This window comes from Crinia signifera, chromosome 19 (genome assembly GCF_055691185.1).
Source record: "Crinia signifera chromosome 19, ASM5569118v1, whole genome shotgun sequence".
Taxonomy (NCBI): Eukaryota; Metazoa; Chordata; class Amphibia; order Anura; family Myobatrachidae; genus Crinia; species Crinia signifera.
Window position 1 is genome coordinate 131,476,513 of NC_139226.1, and position 22,494 is coordinate 131,499,006.

At 44.4% G+C, this 22,494-nt stretch overlaps 1 protein-coding gene across 5 annotated transcripts in view; it reads right to left on the reverse strand.

The window, feature by feature from the left end:
- ACAP3 (ArfGAP with coiled-coil, ankyrin repeat and PH domains 3) overlaps positions 1-22,494 on the reverse strand; it is a 235,978-nt gene that overhangs the window by 75,745 nt on the left and 137,739 nt on the right. For all 5 annotated transcript variants that reach the window (XM_083163363.1, XM_083163362.1, XM_083163360.1 and 2 more), the window contains exons 5-8: positions 15,239-15,297; positions 7,383-7,566; positions 3,763-3,807; positions 1,873-1,968 (exon numbers count right to left, since the gene is read on the reverse strand). In XM_083163363.1, the coding sequence (XP_083019489.1) occupies positions 1,873-1,968; positions 3,763-3,807; positions 7,383-7,566; positions 15,239-15,297 (384 nt within the window). The remainder of the gene's footprint in view (positions 1-1,872; positions 1,969-3,762; positions 3,808-7,382; positions 7,567-15,238; positions 15,298-22,494) is intronic.

Genomic DNA, 22,494 nt, shown 5'->3' on the forward strand with positions numbered 1-22,494 from the left:
CAGTGACTCCTATACGCCACCCATCTCAGAGGGGGTTTCTAATTCCACCCGAGATTTTGTTTAAAATCGACCTCAGTGAAGGTATCACAGGAGGACCAAGTGCCCCTAGGGCACAGAAACTTAGGGGTTACCCTAATTTGTCTAAATGTTTTGTGTTCAATGTCTGTAAATGTCTGTCTAGAAATCATTTTATCTTATACCCAATAAAAGTTAATTTTTAAAATAACGCCCAGAACTCACCTTGGGGTGGAACAGTCCACCCTCTAACATTATGTGCGGCTAGCATTCATCCACTTTACTCCCCATCCCTGAGCTAGTACCCTTAATCCCAACCATATACTCATCTCAGACAGTTTAGTAACCATAATTGTATAGGTTACTAGTTTAAATCATTTACTAAGAGTGCCCCAACAAAAAAGAGAGTCGTTCCTTCTTCTCCTTTACATACTGTATAACATGTTGTGTATAATACTGTATAACACGTTGTGTATAATATACTGTATAACACGTTGTGTATAATACTGTATAACATGTTGTGTATAATACTGTATAACATGTTGTGTATAATATACTGTGTAACACGTTGTGTATAATATACTGTATATCACGTTGTGTATAATATACTGTATAACACGTTGTGTATTGTACTGTATAACACGTTGTGTATAATACTGTATAACACGTTGTGTATAATATACTGTATAACATGTTGTGTATAATACTGTATAACATGTTGTGTATAATATACTGTATAACATGTTGTGTATAATATACTGTATAACACGTTGTGTATAATATACTGTATAACACGTTGTGTATAATACTGTATAACACGTTGTGTATAATACTGTATAACACGTTGTGTATAATATACTGTATATCATGTTGTGTATAATATACTGTATAACATGTTGTGTATAATATACTGTATAACATGTTGTGTATAATACTGTATAACACGTTGTGTATAATATACTGTATAACACGTTGTGTATAATACTGTATAACATGGTGTGTATAATACTGTATAACACGTTGTGTATAATATACTGTATAACACGCTGTGTATAATACTGTATAACACGTTGTGTATAATATACTGTATAACATGTTGTGTATAATATACTGTATAACACGTTGTGTATAATACTGTATAACATGGTGTGTATAATACTGTATAACACGTTGTGTATAATATACTGTATAACATGTTGTGTATAATACTGTATAACATGTTGTGTATAATACTGTAGAACATGTTGTGTATAATACTGTATATCATGTTGTGTATAATACTGTATAACACGTTGTGTATAATATACTGTATAACACGTTGTGTATAATACTGTATAACATGTTGTGTATAATACTGTATAACATGTTGTGTATAATATACTGTATAACACGCTGTGTATAATACTGTATAACACGTTGTGTATAATACTGTATAACACGTTGTGTATAATACTGTGTAACATGTTGTGTATAATATACTGTATAACACGTTGTGTATAATACTGTATAACATGGTGTGTATAATACTGTATAACACGTTGTGTATAATACTGTATAACACGTTGTGTATAATACTGTATATCATGTTGTGTATAATATACTGTATAACACATTGTGTATAATACTGTATAACATGTTGTGTATAATACTGTATAACACGTTGTGTATAATACTGTATAACATGTTGTGTATAATACTGTATAACACTTTGTGTATAATAATCATATCATCTGCATATAAGCCACTCTGTAAGGTAAATTTCCTATACAGAGGAGATAAGCAAATATGATTTCTTGGTTTTGGTAAGGCCCATTACACGTGGCCAGATGACGTGTCCTAACACAAAGGCATACGTACCTCCGAGGCCAGTTGTTTCATGTACGGATTCAGTTCATTTAGTAAACTGTACCCCTGCTGGAAGAAGGTGTACTGAGCATGCATGAAGGACAACATCTGTGCAAAGGAAAAGAACACGGGTTACAACTTCATCCCCCTCTATACAACATCACATATTCAACCAATAATTATAAATATATTGACAGGTATTTGTTTTACACTTTCCTTGTTTGTATTTCTACATCAATATACAGTATTGATGCGCATTCTAGACGCTGCAATGCGGGTGACCAGGTTGCTGTAGCTACAATTAGCCACAAGTGAGGGCATGTGTTGGCTCAAGGGGACCTGTTCTCAAAATCAATGTGTGTTAATTAGGCTGACCTGTCCCAATGGGCTGCATACACGTGAACAATTGTGACATTTATTATTTATCAATAGTTATTTATAGCACACACACACACATACATACTTCACAGCACTTTACAGAGAATATGTGGACATAGATCTGATCAATTGGTGCTTGGGAAAATGGTTTGGGTATGAAATGTACAGAGGTATTAGAACCATATGCTGCCTATCTAGGGAACAACACATTAAGCAACATATTTAGACCCCAAGAGTCATATATATATATAAAACAATTATTTATCCGGCATGTGCCATTGTTTAGATACACTCTATTAAACTGTACCTAAAAATCTCTTCCCTCTATTTGCAAATCAGGGTTAGGCCACAGGAGGGGAGAGTTAGGGTTAGGCCGCACGAGGGGAGAGTTAGGGTTAGGCCACCGGAGGGGAGAGTTAGGGTTAGGCCGCACGAGGGGAGAGTTAGGGTAAGCCGCGCGAGGGGAGAGTTAGGGTTAGGCCGCGCGAGGGGAGAGTTAGGGTTAGGCCGCGCGAGGGGAGAGTTAGGGTTAGGCCGCGCGAGGGGAGAGTTAGGGTTAGGCCCGCCGGAGGGGAGAGTTAGGGTTAGGCCCGCCGGAGGGGAGAGTTAGGGTTAGGCCCGCCGGAGGGGAGAGTTAGGGTTAGGCCCGCCGGAGGGGAGAGTTAGGGTTAGGCCCGCCGGAGGGGAGAGTTAGGGTTAGGCCCGCCGGAGGGGAGAGTTAGGGTTAGGCCCGCCGGAGGGGAGAGTTAGGGTTAGGCCCGCCGGAGGGGAGAGTTAGGGTTAGGCCCGCCGGAGGGGAGAGTTAGGGTTAGGCCCGCCGGAGGGGAGAGTTAGGGTTAGGCCCGCCGGAGGGGAGAGTAAGGCCGGTTTCACACACTCCGGCTGCTGCCGGACGGTGAAATCCCGCACGGCCAGGGAGCCGTGCCGCACACATTAGTTGTGAATGGACACTATTGTTTCCATTCACACGGGACGGCCACGGCCCGGCCGCACGGCTGCAGCCGGATCCCGCCACTGGAAGGGACGGCTGCCGGGCTGTGGCCATCACCTCCATGATAAATCAGTGTGTGCGGCACGGCTCCCTGGCCGTGTGGGTTTTCGCTGTCCGGCAGGAGCCGGAGTGTGTGAAACCAGCCTTAGGGTTAGGCCACCGGAGGGGAGAGTTAGAGTTAGGCCGCCGGAGGGAAGGGTTAGGCCCCCGGAGGGAAGGGTTAGGGTTAGGCCGCCGGAGGAGGAGAGCGTTAAGGGGCATACACACGGAGCTAATTTGTGCTATTTTCTAAGCAATCTGACTAGACTGCTTAGAAAGTAAGCACTGATCTCTCTGTGTGTATGCTTCAAGAGATTAAATATCTCTTGCTAACTAAGTCAGTGCATGCAGTCAAAATTTAGGCAGATTAGTACTAATTGCTGACATCCTGACATCATGGTGCATGGTGCGTCATTGAGAATAAGGGATTGGCACTGGCTATATCCAGCACACAGAAAATTGCAGACAAGCTTATTTGCTTATGTTTTACTTACAGCATCTAGAATTTCAAACTTCTTTTTGGCTTGTAAGACATTGATCTAAAGAGAGGGAAATAAAGCTTTAACAAATAATCGACAAGTTACTCATGCTGTATTCTCCTACTCTGGGACCTTTTGCTTAGACTAAAGGCCCATACACATTTGACGATTTTGAGCTGAAAATCGGTCAAAACGGGTGTTTTGGCCGATTTTCAGCTCAAAATTGCCTAGTGTGTATGGGCCAGAGATCCCCGACTAGCGATGATGCGCGCTCCCGCATCATCGCTACCGAGGTGGGCAGTCTGCTGGTTTTACCAGCACATCTAGCGATGATGGCTGGTTTTTTAGCCATCATCGCTAAATGTGTACGGCAGCCGGGCTGAAAGATCACAGACTTTCAGCCCAGCTGACCGCCCGCTCCCTCCCCCTGCTTATACATTACTCACCCCTCCTCGCTCCCACGCTGACCGGCTCACACGGCAGTGACGGCACACGCTGCAGACCTGTCCTACAGCACAGACTTCTCTCCCCTCCTGGCTACACGCACGCCGGAGCGCCCCGCCCCCGTCCGAATGCCCCGCCCCCGGCTCACTGGCTGCATCTTCCCCCTGCTCCGCACAGTGCATGTATCATTATGTATGCACACGCAGCCGCTGACCACCAATGATTTAAGGCAGTAATATATACATTGCTGGCACATGCCAGCAATGTATATATTCCTGGCACCACTGGCCACCAATGATATTTATAATGCAGTAATATATACATTGCTGGCACAGGCCAGCAATGTATATATTACTGGCACCACTGGGCACCAATGTTATTAACAAGCCATTAATATACATTGCTGGCACATGCCAGCAATGTATATAGATGGCACCACTGGCCACCAATAATGTTTATAATGCAGTAATGTATACATTGCTGGCACATGCCAGCAATGTATATATTACTGGCACCACTGGGCACCAATGTTATTAATAAGCCAGTAATATATACATTGCTGGCACAGACCAGCAATGTATATATTATTGGTACCACTGGGCACCAATGATTAGGTATTAGCTAGTAATATATACATTGCTGGCACAGACCAGCAATGTATATATTATTGTTACCACTGGGCACCAATGATTACGTATTAGCTAGTAATATATACATTGCTGGCACAGGCCAGTAATGCATATATTCTGGGTCATCTTGATGCTAGGGGCCCAAGTTCCAGTGGCGGACTGTGTCAGGTGGCAGGATGGCATGTGCCCCCCGAGCCAGTACAACTCTACAACTGCGGGTGACACCCAGGTGACACTGCGTACATAAACAGCTTTCACCTACTACCCGTCACTATCACCCACTGGCCATCACCCTCACGCTGCTGTAACCCACTATACGTCACCATCACCGGCCACCCTTACGCTGCCGTCACCCACAATCCATCACTATCACCCACTGCCCATCACCCTCACGCTGCTGTTACCCACTATACGTCACCATCACCGCCACCCTTACGCTGCCGTCACCCGACAATTTGTCACTATCACCCGGGCGGCGCGGGGTGGAGTTTACCTGATTGCTGGGCTCCGAATATACGCAGCCCAGCAATCAGTTCTGAATCAGGCACCAAGAACAGGAATGCACTGATTAAAATGGCCCCTGCTCCCACCCTTGGAATTCAAACCCTGCCCATTATGTAAATAGCCTTATCTATGAAAGATTTTCAGCAAAGTCTTTCGCCTCCTGAAAATCTCTTGCTCTTTGAGGAAAATAGCTCAGTGTGTACGCACTACTTTGGTGAAAGATTTATCTATCAAAGATTTTGGCAAAGTCTTTTGAAATGAAAATCTTCAAGTGTGTATGGGCCTTAACACGTTTCTTTTCTATCTCTTTCATGTGCATTTTAGCAGTGTCCTTAGAGTTGTTAAAGTCTGTCCCCTGGTAAAAGGCTGGTCACACTGCGTGACATTCTAGCCGGACAGCTGTCTTGTGTCACATACGGGAGCAATGCAATAACAAAAACTCTCATGACCCAGATTCCCCACTAAAAAAGCACAGATGGAAGTGAACAAAAATCACAGTATTTAGTAAATGTTGCGAATATAAATATTCTTATCGTTACGATCTGTAACAATGCCAGGAAAGAATCCAAACATCTGTAGAATGTGTAATAAGCTGCAGGAGTAAAAAGCAGAAGCAAATACATTATCGTCATCTGCAGGTAGAACATCCATCAGCATTAGAGTAACAGGAATTTAGTAGTAGCACATTGTAGATAACTAAAAGCTCCTGATTTGCATTAGGATTTATTACACACTACACCAGATAAAGGGCCAGATTCTCTAAGCTTCCAAAGTGATAAACTGGAGAGGGATAAACAGCCAGCCAATCAGCTCCTACCTGACATGTTACAGACTATGGGCAGTATTCAATGAGAAAAATTAGCCGTGTTTTATGGCGAGTTTGTGCTATTTTCGCGTTGGAAGGAGCATTTTGCTCTCCAAATGTGAACCACCCTATTCAATGTGATATTTTCGCCGTCTTTTTAAGTGATTTTCGCCGTGTCTCTCCGTGTAGCAATTCTCCATCTTTTCATGGAGAACTGGAATGTGAACTTTTAAACTAAAAGTTTTTTTTTTTTAAATTTTGGTGTCAAAAAATCAGGATTTTTTTTCTGTGAAGGGGCATGTTATTTTTATTCATGTGCTTATAGCACATGAATATATATTTAATTTAAAAATTATATATATTTTTACAATTATTTTTTTTTTTTTTACACAGAGCAGCCAGCAGGGGGCCGGAGTGCTAGAGCCACTCATTAGATATTCATATATTCACTGCACCCGATCATTACATATGCACGATCGGGTGCAGTGAATACTGGGTCCCCCGCTGGCTATAGGGGGGGCAGCTTGTGCTGCCTGGGTCCCGGGGAGCCCTCCTCCCCTCCACATATGTTCTGGGGCAGCCAGGGAGACTTTAATCTCCCTGGCTGCCACAGTCCCCCGGCTCCCTGCCAGCTCCCTGCCGCGGATGCTCGTCCGCTGCAGGGGTTAAGACTCGCCGCGAGTGGCAGCGACTCTTAACCACATTGAATAGTGGGAGCAGGAGTGGCAGCGAGCCCTCCGGAAAAGGGCGAGTGCATAGCGAGAGAAAAATTCTCTCGCCATGCACGGAGAATTTTTCGCATTGAATACTGCCCTATGTCTGAAAAATGTTAGGCAGGAGCTGATTGGCTGGCTGTTTATCCCTCTCCAGTTTATCACTTTTGAAGCTACGTGCATCTGTCCTGAGGACTGTAATAACATGCGCTGCCACCCCGGACATGCCCAGTAAAATGCAGTCGTATTGCGCATGCACGCCATAACGCATGGATAAGCAGATCGGGGTGTACACATTCATTAAAGCATAACACATGTTTAATGCAGGGATGGGGAACCTTCGGGCCCTCCAGCTGTTGGGGAACTGCACTTCCCAGCATGCCCTGCAACAGTTTTAGTATGGCCAAACAGCAAAACTGTAGCAGAGCATGCTGGGATGTGCAGTTCACCAACAGCTGGAGGGCCCGAAGGTTCCCCATCCATGGTTTAATGGAAAGTGCTATGTAAAAGTTACACGACAGACATAAAAGAGAAGCTCACTTGTAGTACATAGTCCAGAGCCAGGTGCCGGAAGCACTTCCTTGTAATAGTCAGGGTACCCGTAGCTTCCTCCACCTCGTGCGGCTTATGGCGGGGGGCCTGAGCATTTTTCACTAGTGCAATGTCCAAGTCTTCTCTCACTTTGTCAAACTGCTTCTTTGACTCTTTGAATTTCCTGACATCCCTGAAATGTCCACAAGAAACACAAGTCACAAATCATCGGCGGGTAAGGCAAGCGGCAGTGCTTCAATTTAACATAGGGGGTTCTGTTCCCTCAGACTTATGCTGTAAGAAAATATGAACAAGAGGCATGGCAGTATTAGGGGTACAAACAAATGATAACAAATATTTAAATATCTAATATACTTTTTAGTAGTATTGATGTATCAAGATATTTAATCCCATTAGTATTATTTATTTATTTACAGTTTCTTATATATTTCTTATATTAGTACTGTACTGTATGTAAGCACTTACAGTAGGTGCGCGTTCTTCCCCCCTTGTTCCACCCCTGCGCTATCACTGTCATTAGTGCTCTGTTCCCTGATCACCTCCTATTGAGGTGATGTACATGATTTGGAAAGGCCCACGTCTGTCTATATAAGGTGCCACACTTGACAGTGCCCGTCAGAGCACAAACCAAGCGTGGACTCAAAGAAATTGTCTGTAGACCTCACAGGATTGTATCAAGGCACAAATCTGGGGGAGGGTACAGAAAAATTATCTGCTGCTTTGAAGGTCCCAATAATCACAGAGGCCTCCATCATCCGTACATGGAAGAAGTTCGTAACCCAGGGTTGCCTACCTGACCCAGTGGCGTAACTATAGCACCGCAGCCCCCGCGGTCGCGGGGGGGGGGGCGCTGTGCATATGGGGGCGCCGGGGGGGCTGCGGTGCTATAGTAATCCCCCCGCCCCCCAAACCCCGCATGCTTACCTGTCCGCGCGTACCGGCTCCCATCCTGGCTTCAATCAAAGCTATGGAGACGGACCACGATAAAATGGCCGCCCCATAAAGCAGACTGTTCTCTGAAACTGACTGCGGTATGGGGGTGGCCATTTTATCGTGGTCCGTCTGCATAGAATTTATTGAAGCCAGGAGGGGAGCCGGGACACGCGGACAGGTAAGCATGCGGCAATGGGGGGAGGGGGCACGGGGGGCCAGACGGACGGGCGGGCGCCCCCCCATTAACGGCGGGGGGGCCCAAACAAAGCTACGCCGCTGACCTGACCCTCTCCTTCATTGAGAAAATGCTCTGTTTCTGGACGTCCCTGGTAATGTAGGATTGCCATCACCTGTGGGGAGCTAGGTAATTGATAAGAAAAGTGTTTCACCGCAGGTGATAGCAATCATACATTACCAGGGAAGTCCAGGAGCAGAGCATTTTCTCCATGAAGGAGATGGTCAGGTAGGCAACCCTGTTGTAACCACCAGGACTCTACCTAGAGCTGGCCGGCTATCTAAACTGAGCGATCGGGGAGAAGAGCCCCAGATAGGTGACCAAGAAACCTGATGGTCGCTCTGTCAGAGCTACAGATGGAGCCGGACTTATTGTTGCTGGCGAACCGCCAGCAGCATGTTGCTGGCGATCCGCCAGCAACACGGCGCTCCATCTGACTGAGACAAGCGTGCGTCCCCCACGCACGCGCGTCTCAGTATCCGGCGGGGCGGCGAGGCGCACGCAATACTGTCCGCCTCCCGCTCGAGGGGGCTGGGGGGGACTCGAGGACACTGCGGGGGGGTGCGGTCGCCCGGTGTGGGCACCGGGCGACCGAGGGCAGCATCGTCGGAAGGGGACGCGCGCGCACCTCGTGCGTGCGCGTCCCCTTCCGGCATACAGATGGTGCGGGGCAGGGGATGGAGGCTGGCGTCGCCATCCCCTGCAAAGATGAATCCCGCTACATCTGTACAGCATTCCTCTGTGGGGAGAGGAGAAGCTTCCAGAAGGACAACCATCTCTGCAGCAATCCACCAATCAGGCCTGTGTGGTAGAGTGGCCAGACGGAAGCCACTCCCTAGTAAAAAAGAACATGGCAGCCCACCTGGAGTTTGCCAAATGCACCTGAAGGACTCTGACTATAAAAAACAAAATGATTGGCTGGTCTAATGAGACAAAGATTGAACTCTTTGACATGAATGCCAGGCGTCATGTTTGGAGGAAAACGCTCACTACCAGGCCAATACCATCCCTACAGTGCAGCATGGTGGTGGCAGCATCATACTGTGGGGATTCAGCTGCAGGAACTGGGAGACAAGTCCGGATAGAGGGAAAAATGAATGCAGCAATGTAGAGAGCAGCTCAAAAGACAAAACTGAGCGGCTTTCAGCTCAAAATCACCCAGTGTGTATGGGCCTTTAGTTTTTTATATTTAATACATTTTCAAAAATCTCCAAAAACTTTCTTCACATTGAGCCTTATTCTAGTTCACTCTTTCTGACTAAATCCTACTTAGATGGAAAAAAAACCATGTGCACTGCAGGGGGGCAGATATAAAATGTGCAGAGAGAATTAGATTTGGGTGAGATATTTTGTTTCTGTGCAGGGTAAATACGGACTGCTTTATTTTTACACTGCAATATAGATCTCACTTTGAAGTAAAACCCCACCCAAATCTAATGGTCATGGTTTTGTCTAAGATTTTGTCAGAAAGAGTGAACTAGAATAAGGCCCATTGTGTATATATATATATATATATATATATATATATATATATATATATATATATATATATATATATATATAAAAAGTATTGTGTATAGAATTTTGAGTGGAAAAAAATATTAATTCCATTTTGAAATAAGGCCGTAAATATAAGTCAGGTGAGGAGGTTACATGTCTCGCTAAGCAGCAAATTTTCACAGCTTAGCGAGTCAATCCGAATCACCCCTGAATCACCCCCTTTGTGCAACCAGAAATGTATTGCACATCCCTCATACATTACTTTGAAATGCATTGACAGAACTTGCCTGTGAGTGTGTCCCATGACTGAATGTTTTTCTTTATTACCCACAGTGCCGCCAGCTCTGTTCTGTAACGCAGGTGGGCAATGATCACATCGCAACTAATTACCTAGTACAAGTCGCTTTGACCCGGTAATGAGTGCGATGTGAAGGGGTTACCGTGTCCCTAAAATGGGTAGCAACACGGCAATTTGAACCGGTAAGAAAGCAGAGTTCTTACCGGTTCGTTGCTGTGTTGCTTGGTGGTGTGAAATGGGTCGAGCGGCACGTTTCCCGTTCACCCTATGGAGGAGGCAGCACTTGGAGCAGCGCCAGCTCTAAGCACTGCCTCCTCCCCCGCCCCCAATGACGTACTGACTCTCCGCCGCGCCCCCAATGACGTCAGCGAACCGCATTATTGGCAGTTCGCTGTGGGGCTGTGAACATCCCAAAATGAAGGTTTGCGCCAGAACTGACCCGTTTCAAAGTCGCGGTGCGAACCTTCATTTTGCGATGTGAAAGCAGCATTAGTTACTAGGTGTTTGCACCCTTCTGTGACCGCTAATAGCACTGAGTGTGTACATGTTGGTGTGTATGTAGGATCCTGTGGTGCTCAGGAGCCATGTCCAAAGTATTATAGAGTATTTCTCTAGACAACAATACACGGCAGGTACGTTATATAGAGGGACTGTTTGCCAATAGCTTTCAATTGTGTATTTTAGACAATAACTTACATAGGGACTTTAACATACATAACAACACATGCTGAAATTATGCGCAGTCTTCTGATTGGGTATTTCAGGCTCAGTGTCCCTGGGTTGTGATTCGCCTTTATTATTAAGTTCTTTTGTCCATAAAATAGCAAAAAATCCTGTTGCTTTGAGCAGTGAGATAAAAATATACAAGGACAAAAAAACAATGTCAGACTCTGGCCGCCCTGTCAGGCTGCAGACTGAATAGAACACCCCTTAATATGAGTATTATTGGGAAGATGCAGAAGACAGGAAGGAAGGAAGGAAGGAAGGAAAGTGTGGGGGATGTCAGGTTAGTTTAAGTGCCCCCCCTTCTCCCCACGCACACAGAGCTTCTGCTACTGACAGATTCTCACTTAATTACCCGTTACCATAGAAACGGTCTCCCTCCGCCTGCCAGCGCTAGTGCTGCTCCCGTGGCCTACATACATCCAATGCATTGTTCAACCTGTGCAGCTGCAGCAGAGGCCCGGCTCTACCCCCGCTCAGTAATTGAAGAAAACTATGGCTAAAATACGTACAACAGGGATTCTTACACCATCCCCAGCAAGATAATCTACTTCACTACTGATCATTTCCTTCTTCCCATGGGTTTCGGTTTCATTAAGGGGGTATACAATCCAAGATGCCGACTGTCGGAACGTCCTGACAGTCGGAATCTCAGCCATTTTTGACGGCTTCTGACAACAGCTTGACATTCGGTATTCAATGTTCTGACTGTTGAGAGTTGGAAAGTCCGTGGATCTTTAAAAATGGCGCAGTTTTGTCAAAAAATGGCTGCAGATTCGTCAATCCATGGCTTTTTCCGACAATACAGACACACCTCCATAGGGAGGCCGTGATTGACTACTGAACTGTCGATATTTCTACTTTTGGAAATATTGACAGAGATTTAACACCCCCCTAAAACTTAAATATGTTGGTGCTTGTGTATTATCTCGGGCCCGGCTTGTGTTTTAAACGTAGGCTAAGCTATGTTGTCAGCGTAGCCTGCGCCGTGATAATACAGGAGGCAGCACTGGGATCAGGGTGGTGCGGTTTATACCTATCCTCCTCCGGTCGGCGATCCCTGATGACTCCCCAGCGGCAGTGTCGGTTACTCCACGGAGGCAGCGTTCAGTCCCCCTCCTCTGGCACTCGCAGCAGACCCTGTACGTAATTCAGCATGGTGCCGCTGGTGGCGCATCACATGGTTTCCCTGCTCCCCCAGCGGCACTACACTAATTGCGTACATCGCCCGTGGCGAGTGCCGGAGCAGGGGGACTGAATGCGACTGCCAGGGAGTCACCGTGGATCCCATCGTGAGTCAGCGGGGAGTCATCAGGGATCGACGTGGTGCCCGGGCCGGTGTAGCGTAAGTATAGACCAGCCATTTCACCTCCACTATCCACGTCATACCCCCAGTATCCACGTTGGCGTGGAGTTGATTTTATAAAGTGTGGTGAGCGCAGCGAGCCACCGAGCTCGAAGCGCGGCGAGCACAGCGAGGGAAGCGTATCCGCGTCTGCTCGCCACACTTTATAGAATCAACTCCACGCCGACATGGATACCGGGGGTACAAGTATGACGTGGATAGTGGGGATATTCAGCATTGTGTATTTTTAGGGCTCCAGAGCCACTTACGTAGTTTACGTAGCCAGCATAGTGCTGTATTGGTATTCTGAATACACCACTATGTAAACTATGTAATGGGCGCCCAGATAATACACAAGTACCAATATGTTTTCTTTACATAAAAAGGTCTACTACAAAAAAAAAAGCATAATTTGGCCATTCCCTGTGACTCATGTTACATTTTATGTTCTGTTAAGTTTAAATGCACCACACACAAAATTAATACTGAAATAGAACATTTTAAAAATATGACAATAATATATGGACACCGTAGTTATAATTATTGCTTAAAAAAATGTACTCTAAGGGAATTTACTAAGACGGGGGTTCTATTTTACATGGGATGTTTCTATGGTTAACGCATCAAAATCTACTTCTTATTTATCACCTTCTAGATAATATAGATAATAGAAGCCCCGTCTTAGTAATTTCCTCCTTAGTATTTACATTTTATTGTTTATATAGATGAATCCTGTTACAACAAAATGGACATAGGAACTGAGGGGACATATTTATTTAAATCTATTCTACCAATTATATTTACAATATGATTGTTAAACTATACACTTATAAACTTACTAGTAAGCCCGCGAAGCAAAAGCTTTGAAAGCTAGTCTGCTATCTTCTGTGTTTGTGCATATGTAAGAAAGAGAAGTAGTTTCACTCCCTGACAGCAGATGGCAGTGTTTCGGAGACTCACAAACACACTATATATATATATATATATATATATATATATATATATATATATATATATATATATATATATATATATATATATATATATATATATATATATATATATATAATGATGGACACACAAACAAAAAAAATGTTAATAAAACTGTATACGTCAAATCAATTCTGACGTGTGACTCATGTTACATTTTTGTCACTAGTCAAACGGCTCCGATTACAAAGTACTCAAAGCTGTACAATCCATGTGAATTAATCAATGTAGGAAGTTAACGTCCCGATTAACTGTGAATATGTAAAAAATATTACAGAACATTTTGTGACTCATGTTACACATGTTGCGTGACTCAAGTTACCACACATTTATTGTTTTTTAACATGCAAGAAAGCAAACGGAATAAAAATAAACATTTTCAATCATCACTATTTACTACGATTTTTAGTAGCATAAATAAACTAACATGATGCAGTTATAGGAAGGCTGAAAGTTACATATATGTTATATTTTACATCTAAAAGAGGTGGCCTGCAGTAACCTTCACTGGTTACTGGTGTCGCCCTAGCAACCAGATGCCAGAATGTAAAGGCAGATCAGAACCACTTGGCCCATCTAGTCTGTCTATGTCCACGCACGCACTAGGGGTAACACCTTCGTGCTCTGAGGTGGTAATGCTAACCATTGCACCATCCGTGCAGCCCAATACCAGAATAATAACAGCAGAGACTATAAGAAATACACCATAGCCCTGTGTAGTATAATGTAATATACTGTAAGTATGAATAAGTCAAGTGCACAGTCTAGAACCAAATTCCTAGAAGAGGGGGTGGGACTAAAGGCATGGGGTCCACCATTGGTTTCCCCAAGTGGTCTGTCCGACCCTGGTGAGTTCTGCTGTACCAATTTGTGTCTGGTTTCCACTTTACCTGGTATCTTCCACACAGGCAGACCCTAAAGCATACCCTCTCCAACTGTACCGTTTTAGCCGATGCAGTACCGTTATTTGCCAACAGGTGGCGATGTTTCGGAGACACAATCAGACAGTAGGCATATATATATATATATATATATATATATATATATATATATATATATACACACACACACACATACATATATATATGTATGTATATATGTACGATAAGTATCGCCTGTTGGGTGTTTTTCATTATGCTCATTATGCTAAATTGTTAATCCATAAGCATGGAAATGTCCTGTGTGGACAATAAACTGCATATTTGATATTGAAATTGGACTGGTGCTGGTCTTCTCTGTCTTGCAAGCAGGGATGTACTGTATATATATATATATATATATATTCACACACACACATATATTGTGTATTTCCTGAAGACGGGCTTGGCCCAAAACGCCGGAGGCACCAGCAAACAACTTTTTTGCATACTGAAAAGATCCAGAGTGACATCTGTTCTTTGCATGGTATAATATATATATATATATATATATATATATAGCTAGATAGATAGAGATGATGTGCACTAATCCACAGCAACCATTTACTTACCAGCCTAACGAGCATTTACAGTGATCAAAGCCTGCACCAAATTGGCTGCTAGGAGTTACTTAACGACCTTAATTATTTCACTTTTCTTAAGATCAAACACTGAAAAGTTCTCAGCTATGCCAAACACTAATCTTAAAATGGAACAGTCCAGCCAAACATCTGTATGCTATAGATACCATTATATACACTGGTCTCAGTCAATGGACTGCACCAACAGAAGAGCTACAGGTACCAGATTCTTGTAGACAGCGCCCTCTGCAGACATAGAGGTCAAATAACACAACAAATGTCACCAAGAACTTCTGTCAGTCACACGGTGAAATTGACTCACTCTTTCACAAAGACGTGGAGCTGTTGTCGTACAGACCGCTGTGCCTGATCAAACAGTATCTGAAAGAGAAGAAAAGTTTAGGGTTAGTTTACACTCCTATAGATTTGCCCCTTATGTCTATCTAATCATCAAATGTGTTTTTTGGGTAAACCGTAAACTAAAATAAAAGGGATATCCTGCGGCCCACACAGGAAAGACAAAAATATTGGCCGCTCTGTATTTAAGGTATCAAATATACTAGCTGTAGATGTAAGAATGAATGAAAAGGTTCAGTTCATGTACGGTGCAATGGATCGCTCATCCGAACATAGGGCCTAATTCAGAACTGATCAATCTGTTTCCAAATGGACAAAACCATGTTGCTGCAGGTGGGGCAGATGTAACATGAACAGAGAGAGTTAGAATTGGATATAGTGTGAAAACATAAAGGAGCCAGTATTTAACCTGCACAGAAACAAAATCACTCACCCAAATCTAAAGGCCCATACACACTGGGCAATTTTGAGCTGAAAGACGCTGTGTTACCAGCAGATGAGTGTCTTTGCGGACGGCTTTGCATAGGGCTGGGGAGGTGCAAATACCCCAATAATCAATAAATAATAACAATACAATATTATAAAATAGTAAGATATCACATGTCAAAATTGGGCCAGCAGATGGCACCATTCGCTTATATATACTCAGAAGACAGTCACAACGCACCATTATTTTGGAGTGACATGCAGAGCCGTCAATAGAGTTTTGGATGACCTGTCCCCTTCCCATATTATATATTAAACAGACATTTTATAGAACACTGCAAGAACATGGATTTGGACACAAATCCCATTTGTACCAAATTCATGCATTTAACTTTCAGAACTACAGAATTAGTTATTAATTTACAGTACAATACCCTTTATTAAATAACACATCAATATACTACCAGTATTCAACCCCATAACCTGTTGAATTCCACCTGCTTATTGAGCTATTCGATCCTGTATAAGAGCTGTGGGATTTATAACTGAATTAAGCTACTTGTTCTTTGTAAAAAAAAAAAAAATAAGCACTGCATTTGAGCAGATCTATGTAGTGTGTAGCCATACATCCAATCACGTGCAGCCACACACTACATAGATCTGTTCAGCTGCCATGCTGATAATTTATCATGAAGTACAAGGTGAGCTACATTTGTACTTTTCCCGTACCCCAGGATGAAAGGAATTGCATAACCGGCTCCTCTCCCGATCCCTAAGGGAATCCCAGTGATGTGCGTTCTGGGAATCCCAATGACGTGCGTCACGGTGTCTCCTCTAAACCAATCAATTATACTCAACACGTGCATGTATATAGTATTGAAAAATCTTGTGGATTTTCATTCACCCTCTGCGGAAACTATACAGAGGATTTGGGCCTAAAAATAACACATTATATCAACACTTCTTTAAGTTTATCATTGAAAATTTCTGTTTCCAATCCATAAAATAAATTGGGTTGTGGGTTGACAAATGGTCGACAGTTAAGAGGTCAATGATTAAAAAGGTCGACATGAGTTTTGGTAAAGCATGAAAGCAGGGTACAGAATGAAAGATTCCAAAATATTTATATATCTATATCTCTATATATATATATATATATATATATCTCTCTATATATATATCTCTATATATATATCTATATATATATATATAGATATATATATATATATATCTCTATATATATATATATATATATCTCTCTCTAGAAAGCACTTACCCCCTCGCAGAAAGGATTAGAGCCGGCACACGGTAGTAGGTGAAGAAAAAAAGGGTTTATTGCAATTACATCATTGCACAAAGAGACAGCTGCCGACCTGACAGCCGTTTCAACTGCATGTGAGCAGATGAAAACTGCTCACATGCAGTTGAAACGGCTGTCAGGTCGGCAGCTGTCTCTTTGTGCAATGATGTAATTGCAATAAACCCTTTTTTTCTTCACCTACTACCGTGTGCCGGCTCCAATCCTTTCTGCGAGGGGGTAAGTGCTTTCTATTAACCACATTATGTGCCTGGCACCGGAACAGTTTTATCTTTAACCAGAGTGCCAACCTGAGAACCCAACTGTCTATATATATATATATCTATATATATATATATATATATCTATATCTATATATCTATATATAGAGAGAGAGAGAGAGAGAGATACTGTATATATCAAGCCTTCCAATGAGGAACCAACCAGCTAGCTATCATTTACATAGCAATTCTATAAGATGATAGCTACAGTAGAAGCAGATCGCTATTTCCACCGGTCCCCTTTAGAATGCTGGAGACATTTCCCCATATTTCCCAATGGAACTTGCAATGTGCCACAGAACATTTTCTGCATTTACCTTTATTTAGCATCCAAAGCTAAAGACAGTCAAGTCCGACTCTAAACTTAGCCCTTAGTTATTGTGCATATACTGTAATCAAGTTTGATCGGTACTTGTTTCCTGGAACGGCGCCCACTAAGCTATTTGCTTAGTCGGGTATTCTGCGTAATGAAATCGCATGGCATCGCATGCGATAGTACTGCCGTGCGATGCGATGCGATTTTTGCATGTAATATTAGGTATACAATAATATGATTGCATGTCCTAAAATGAGGTTTTAGCCACACACACCCCCCCCCCCTCCCCCCCACTATCCACACCACCCCGAATACTTTTTCATACCCCCACTATCCACGTCGGCGTGGAGTTGACTTTATATATAGTGTGGCGAGTGCAGTGAGCCACCGAGCCCAAAGCGTGGCGAGCGCAGCGAGCCCCGCGAGGGGACGCAGAATACATGTGAAGTTATCCGCGTGCGCTCGCCATGCTTCGGGCTCGGTGGCTCGCCGCGCTCGCCACACTATATAAAATCAACTCCACACCGACGTGGATAGTGGGGGTATGAAAACGTCTCAGGACGCGTACCACTATAATGGCCCATGCGATGCGATTTCCCTAGGTTTGCGTACGTAGAAAATCTGGGTGCCGTTCTAGGAAACAAGTACCGTTTGATCCATTTAAATAAAGAGGCAGACTGAGGTCATCTTTTCAGGCAACAAGATTCTGGGAGCAATTCTAGGGAACCAATCAGACATTTCCTTAAGAATTTATCCCAAGACAATAGATCCAATCCAGATTTAACAGTATGTTTCTCTTATAGACCAAAAAAAAAAAAAAGAGAGTGGGAGGCACATATAGAAATCATTGTAATTCCTACACCGTTCACCCGATTTGGATGTAAATACCCTCAAATGCAGTTTGTGCAGTTAAAGCACATCTTTTAAAAAAGGGGCAGTCTAGATGGGCCAAGCGGTTCTTATCTGCCGTCAAATTCTATGTTTCTATCTTGTTTGGTTCATTTCAAACCCATTATGGTGGTGAAAAAAGCCTAAAATATGAGAACTGTGTCGATGTCACAATAATTATGGACCGGACTAAATTTGGGAAGAGAAAGAGTGGAGCTATTTTCATTTGCTGCCTCAAGCATCAGGGTAGCCAGGGGCACTGGGGCAGACGTAACCCTTAAAGTGCAAAAATCTCTTTGAGATGTGCAAAATATTCGCTAAAAATGTCAGCTTCTTTCTCATTTGTTATAAAAATTCAAATACAAATGTTGCGGGGAAAACAAAGATTATATTTCCTATACAAAGTTTGCTTGGCAATTTTTACACCAATTTTGAAAACTGATAAAGTAATAAAGGGGAGGTAAAGTGGAAGGCCAATCAGCTGTGTTTGAGAAATTACAGTTATGCTGCCCATACACTTGTGAGATATTGCATGCAAATCAGTCGATTTCGACCACATCTGGCCGATAAATCGAATGATTGTATGCATTTTTAAGGGGACATTTGACGTGATGCGCGAATGACGAGTCTAAAGATCTCATGTGTTGCACATAATATTTATCGAATTGCAGGAGCAATCGCATGTGGTTTTTAACCACATGCGATGCTCGATTGCGATCCGCAGGTGGGGGGGAAATGCTTTTTCATCGGCGTGAGGATGGGGAGAGGGGGCCGGAGGGACCGCTGGCGGCGTGGGAGACGGCGGGCAAAGGGGGGGGGTTATGTAGCACAAGAAATAGCGCTAGCGGGCGGCGGGGGTCAGTCAGCGGAGATAGCTCAGCCAATCAGAGCGCTGCCCAGTGTTTAAACATTTCTGCCGCCACTGCTGACCTCCGCCGCCAGCTAGCGCTACTGTGGCGGCAGAATTGTTGAAACACTGGGCAGCCCTCTGATTGGATGAGCTATATCAGCCAATCAGAGGGCTGCCCAGTGTTTAAACAATTCTGCCGCCACCGCTGACTGACCCCCGCCGCCTGTTAGCGATAACGCTTCTTGCGCTACATAACGTCGCCCTCTGCCCGCCCTCTTCCAGCACCCGATGTGTCATCTCAAGATGGCATGCGACATCGGGTGCTGCAAAGGGGGCACTTTGAAACCACAAGATGTGATCGGGTTCGATGGACATCGCACTGCGATGTCGCATTGAATCCGATCGCACAAGTGTATGGGCAGCACTAGAAGTTGATTGGCTGCGTTATCCCCTTCCACTTAATCACCACACATCTGCCCCAGTGTCTGTGATAAAGGACATCCATTCTCAAAATTCACCAGCCACTTAGGATCATAAAATGGCTGCCTCCATGGTGTGGCTATCACTGAGTCATGAGGCATGTGGAGGTCCATAGGGTCCCTCTTACATATATTGGCTTTGCTAACAATATGGCTGCTCCCACATTGCGTAGGAGCCAGGTACACGGACTCATGACACAGTCAGAGAGTCACAATTGTGCATTTACCGGATTATAATCTATTATCATCCTTCTTTCCAAGCCTTCGGTGTGACACGTTGCTCGTCTGTCACATGGGCCTGTGTTTTCCCAACTACAAAAGACATACATATGTAAACAAGGCAGAACGCCATATCTGTCAGATGCTTTGAGTTTATAGCGAATCTGTGCTGACTCAATACTAATTTATCCTCAGTACGAGTCCAGTGACAGAAACACATTAGCGAAAGCCAGATATGCCCACTGAAAATGAACAGCAGCCTCGGGAACAGGGGCGCTGGGTATAATCATTATCTGCTTGTTTGTCAGCTATTTCTCTGTAGAAACACTAAGAATTTTCAGCGAGGAACGGATGACGAGAGCGGTAACCTAGTTACACAGAATAGTAGCACGACTGCACGCTGTAGTCAACTCAGCTGTAAGAAATCCTGACCAGAGAATGAGGAGGGTACAGGGTGCATCATCTCACTGCAGGCAGGCAGGAGAAATCATTTATACAATACCTTCTTTAGATGCCACTCGACAGTAAATATCTTAATTTTGATGACTCATAAGACGGAAGCGGAATCTTATTACAATTGTCAGGTTCACACAGGATCCTGGCCCTTAACATCTTTGTCATTTAACGTTAAAGGAACGTATTGTGTGTTCCATAATGCAGACGTTTTTCCCAAGGTGTTGTATAACCTCCATGTACGGTAGCCATGCACCAGTAGGCCCATTGCTCATCCAGGCAGCTACTGAAATGCACAGAGCAGAATGTACAAGATGCAGGGCCGGCGCCACCACTAGGCAGTGTTAGGCATTTACCTAGGGCGCCGGCCACTGGGGGGCGGTAGTTGGGAGCAGGGCAGGAGGGAGAGCTGGAGGTCTGGCTTAGCGGGCAGGAGGGAGGGCTCGCTGCGCTGTGTGCAGTTCAGTCCCGGTGCATGTTAACTGACATCTTCCTCCACCTGCACCGCGTACAGCCGCTCAGCCGGGCAGCGTCTGAGGGTGAGCCAAGTGCTCAGCGCTGCCCGGCTGAGCGGCTGCACACGGTGCGGGTGGAGGAAGATGTCAGTCACACTGCGCCGGGACTGAACTGCGAGGCCTCCCTCCTGCCCGCTAAGCCAGACCTCCAGCTCTCCCTCCCTCCCTCTGAAGGGTGAGTAATTATATATCGGAACAGCAGCACGGCGGCCGTATCCCTCTCCCCCCCCCCCCTCAGATCAGCGCGCCGCCTGCATCACCCCCCCCCCCCCAGGAGCAGCACGGCGGCCGTATTCCCTCCCACCCCCCACCCGTGGAGCGCATGAGCGCCGGGGCGCCCTCCCGCCAGGGGCGCTCCGGCGCCTTGCACCGGCACTGACAAGATGGAAGAGATTTGTAAATCTGCATGGCGCTAACTGCGGTCAGGTTGTGTGCATTGCAGAAAGGGTTTCCATGGTAATCAGGAAACTGCGGTACTGATCACATAAGTGCTCATTACTGAATAGGGCCCTGTCTCCTTGCAAGGAACCTACAATAGTTAGTATAATACTACTACAATACATTTGTGTTGCTGGGTGTAAACATTACTTTCACTGTGTCCTTCATAAGAAACAGGACCGCCAATAGGGGGGTGCTGTGGGTACAGCGGTCTCAGAGCCCGGCAGCTCATTTTGCCCACCACAACCCCCTCGACTGCCTCCCTCTGCACTGCGCTCAATGCGCTGGACAAAGCAGGTTCTGGAGCACAGTCTTATTCAACCAAGGACGCCGGAGGCCAATTAAAATGCTGCACCGTCTTTTGAGCCAATCAGAGCTCACGTACTGGCAGCCAATCAGAGTGGCTGCCGGTATGCAAGCTCTGATTGGCTTACCAGCCGGTGCTGCATTTTAAATGGCCGCCGGCATCCTGAGTAGAAGAAGCCTGCGCACTCTGGAACCTCCGGGCTGCAGGTCAGCGGAAGAGGAGATGAGGTAGCTGGCACCAGCCGGGATACGGTAAACCAAAACTTACAGTGAAATCTTACAAAATAAAGCATGTTCGCAGAAGCGAGGGCACTACTCCCATGTAGTAGGCTGAAAACTTCTGTTCCAGTTAGTAGCAATTTACAAGATTTATCATTCCAATTCTTTAGAAAGACAGTGTTGCATACTTGTATATTTGTATATATTTGCTATATTTATTTTTTTCTCACTCTGTACATTATTCATGACAAATGTGATGCCTATGCAATAAAATCTAAATGCCATTTCACCTTGTGTGATTTCATCCTTAAGTATATTAAATTGTTATTCTATTGTGAACACTGGACAGTCTACAACTTGTAGATCCTACCTATATTTATTAGATGTGATGTTTTCCTTATTATAACCAAAACGTTATGGGCACCAGATACTCTCATTATACAAATGTGTTTAACTAAAGAAAAATTACTAGAAAAAATGTTACCCTTAGCCACTCATTAGCCGCAGCAGCAGCATGCTATGGATGAGTGCACA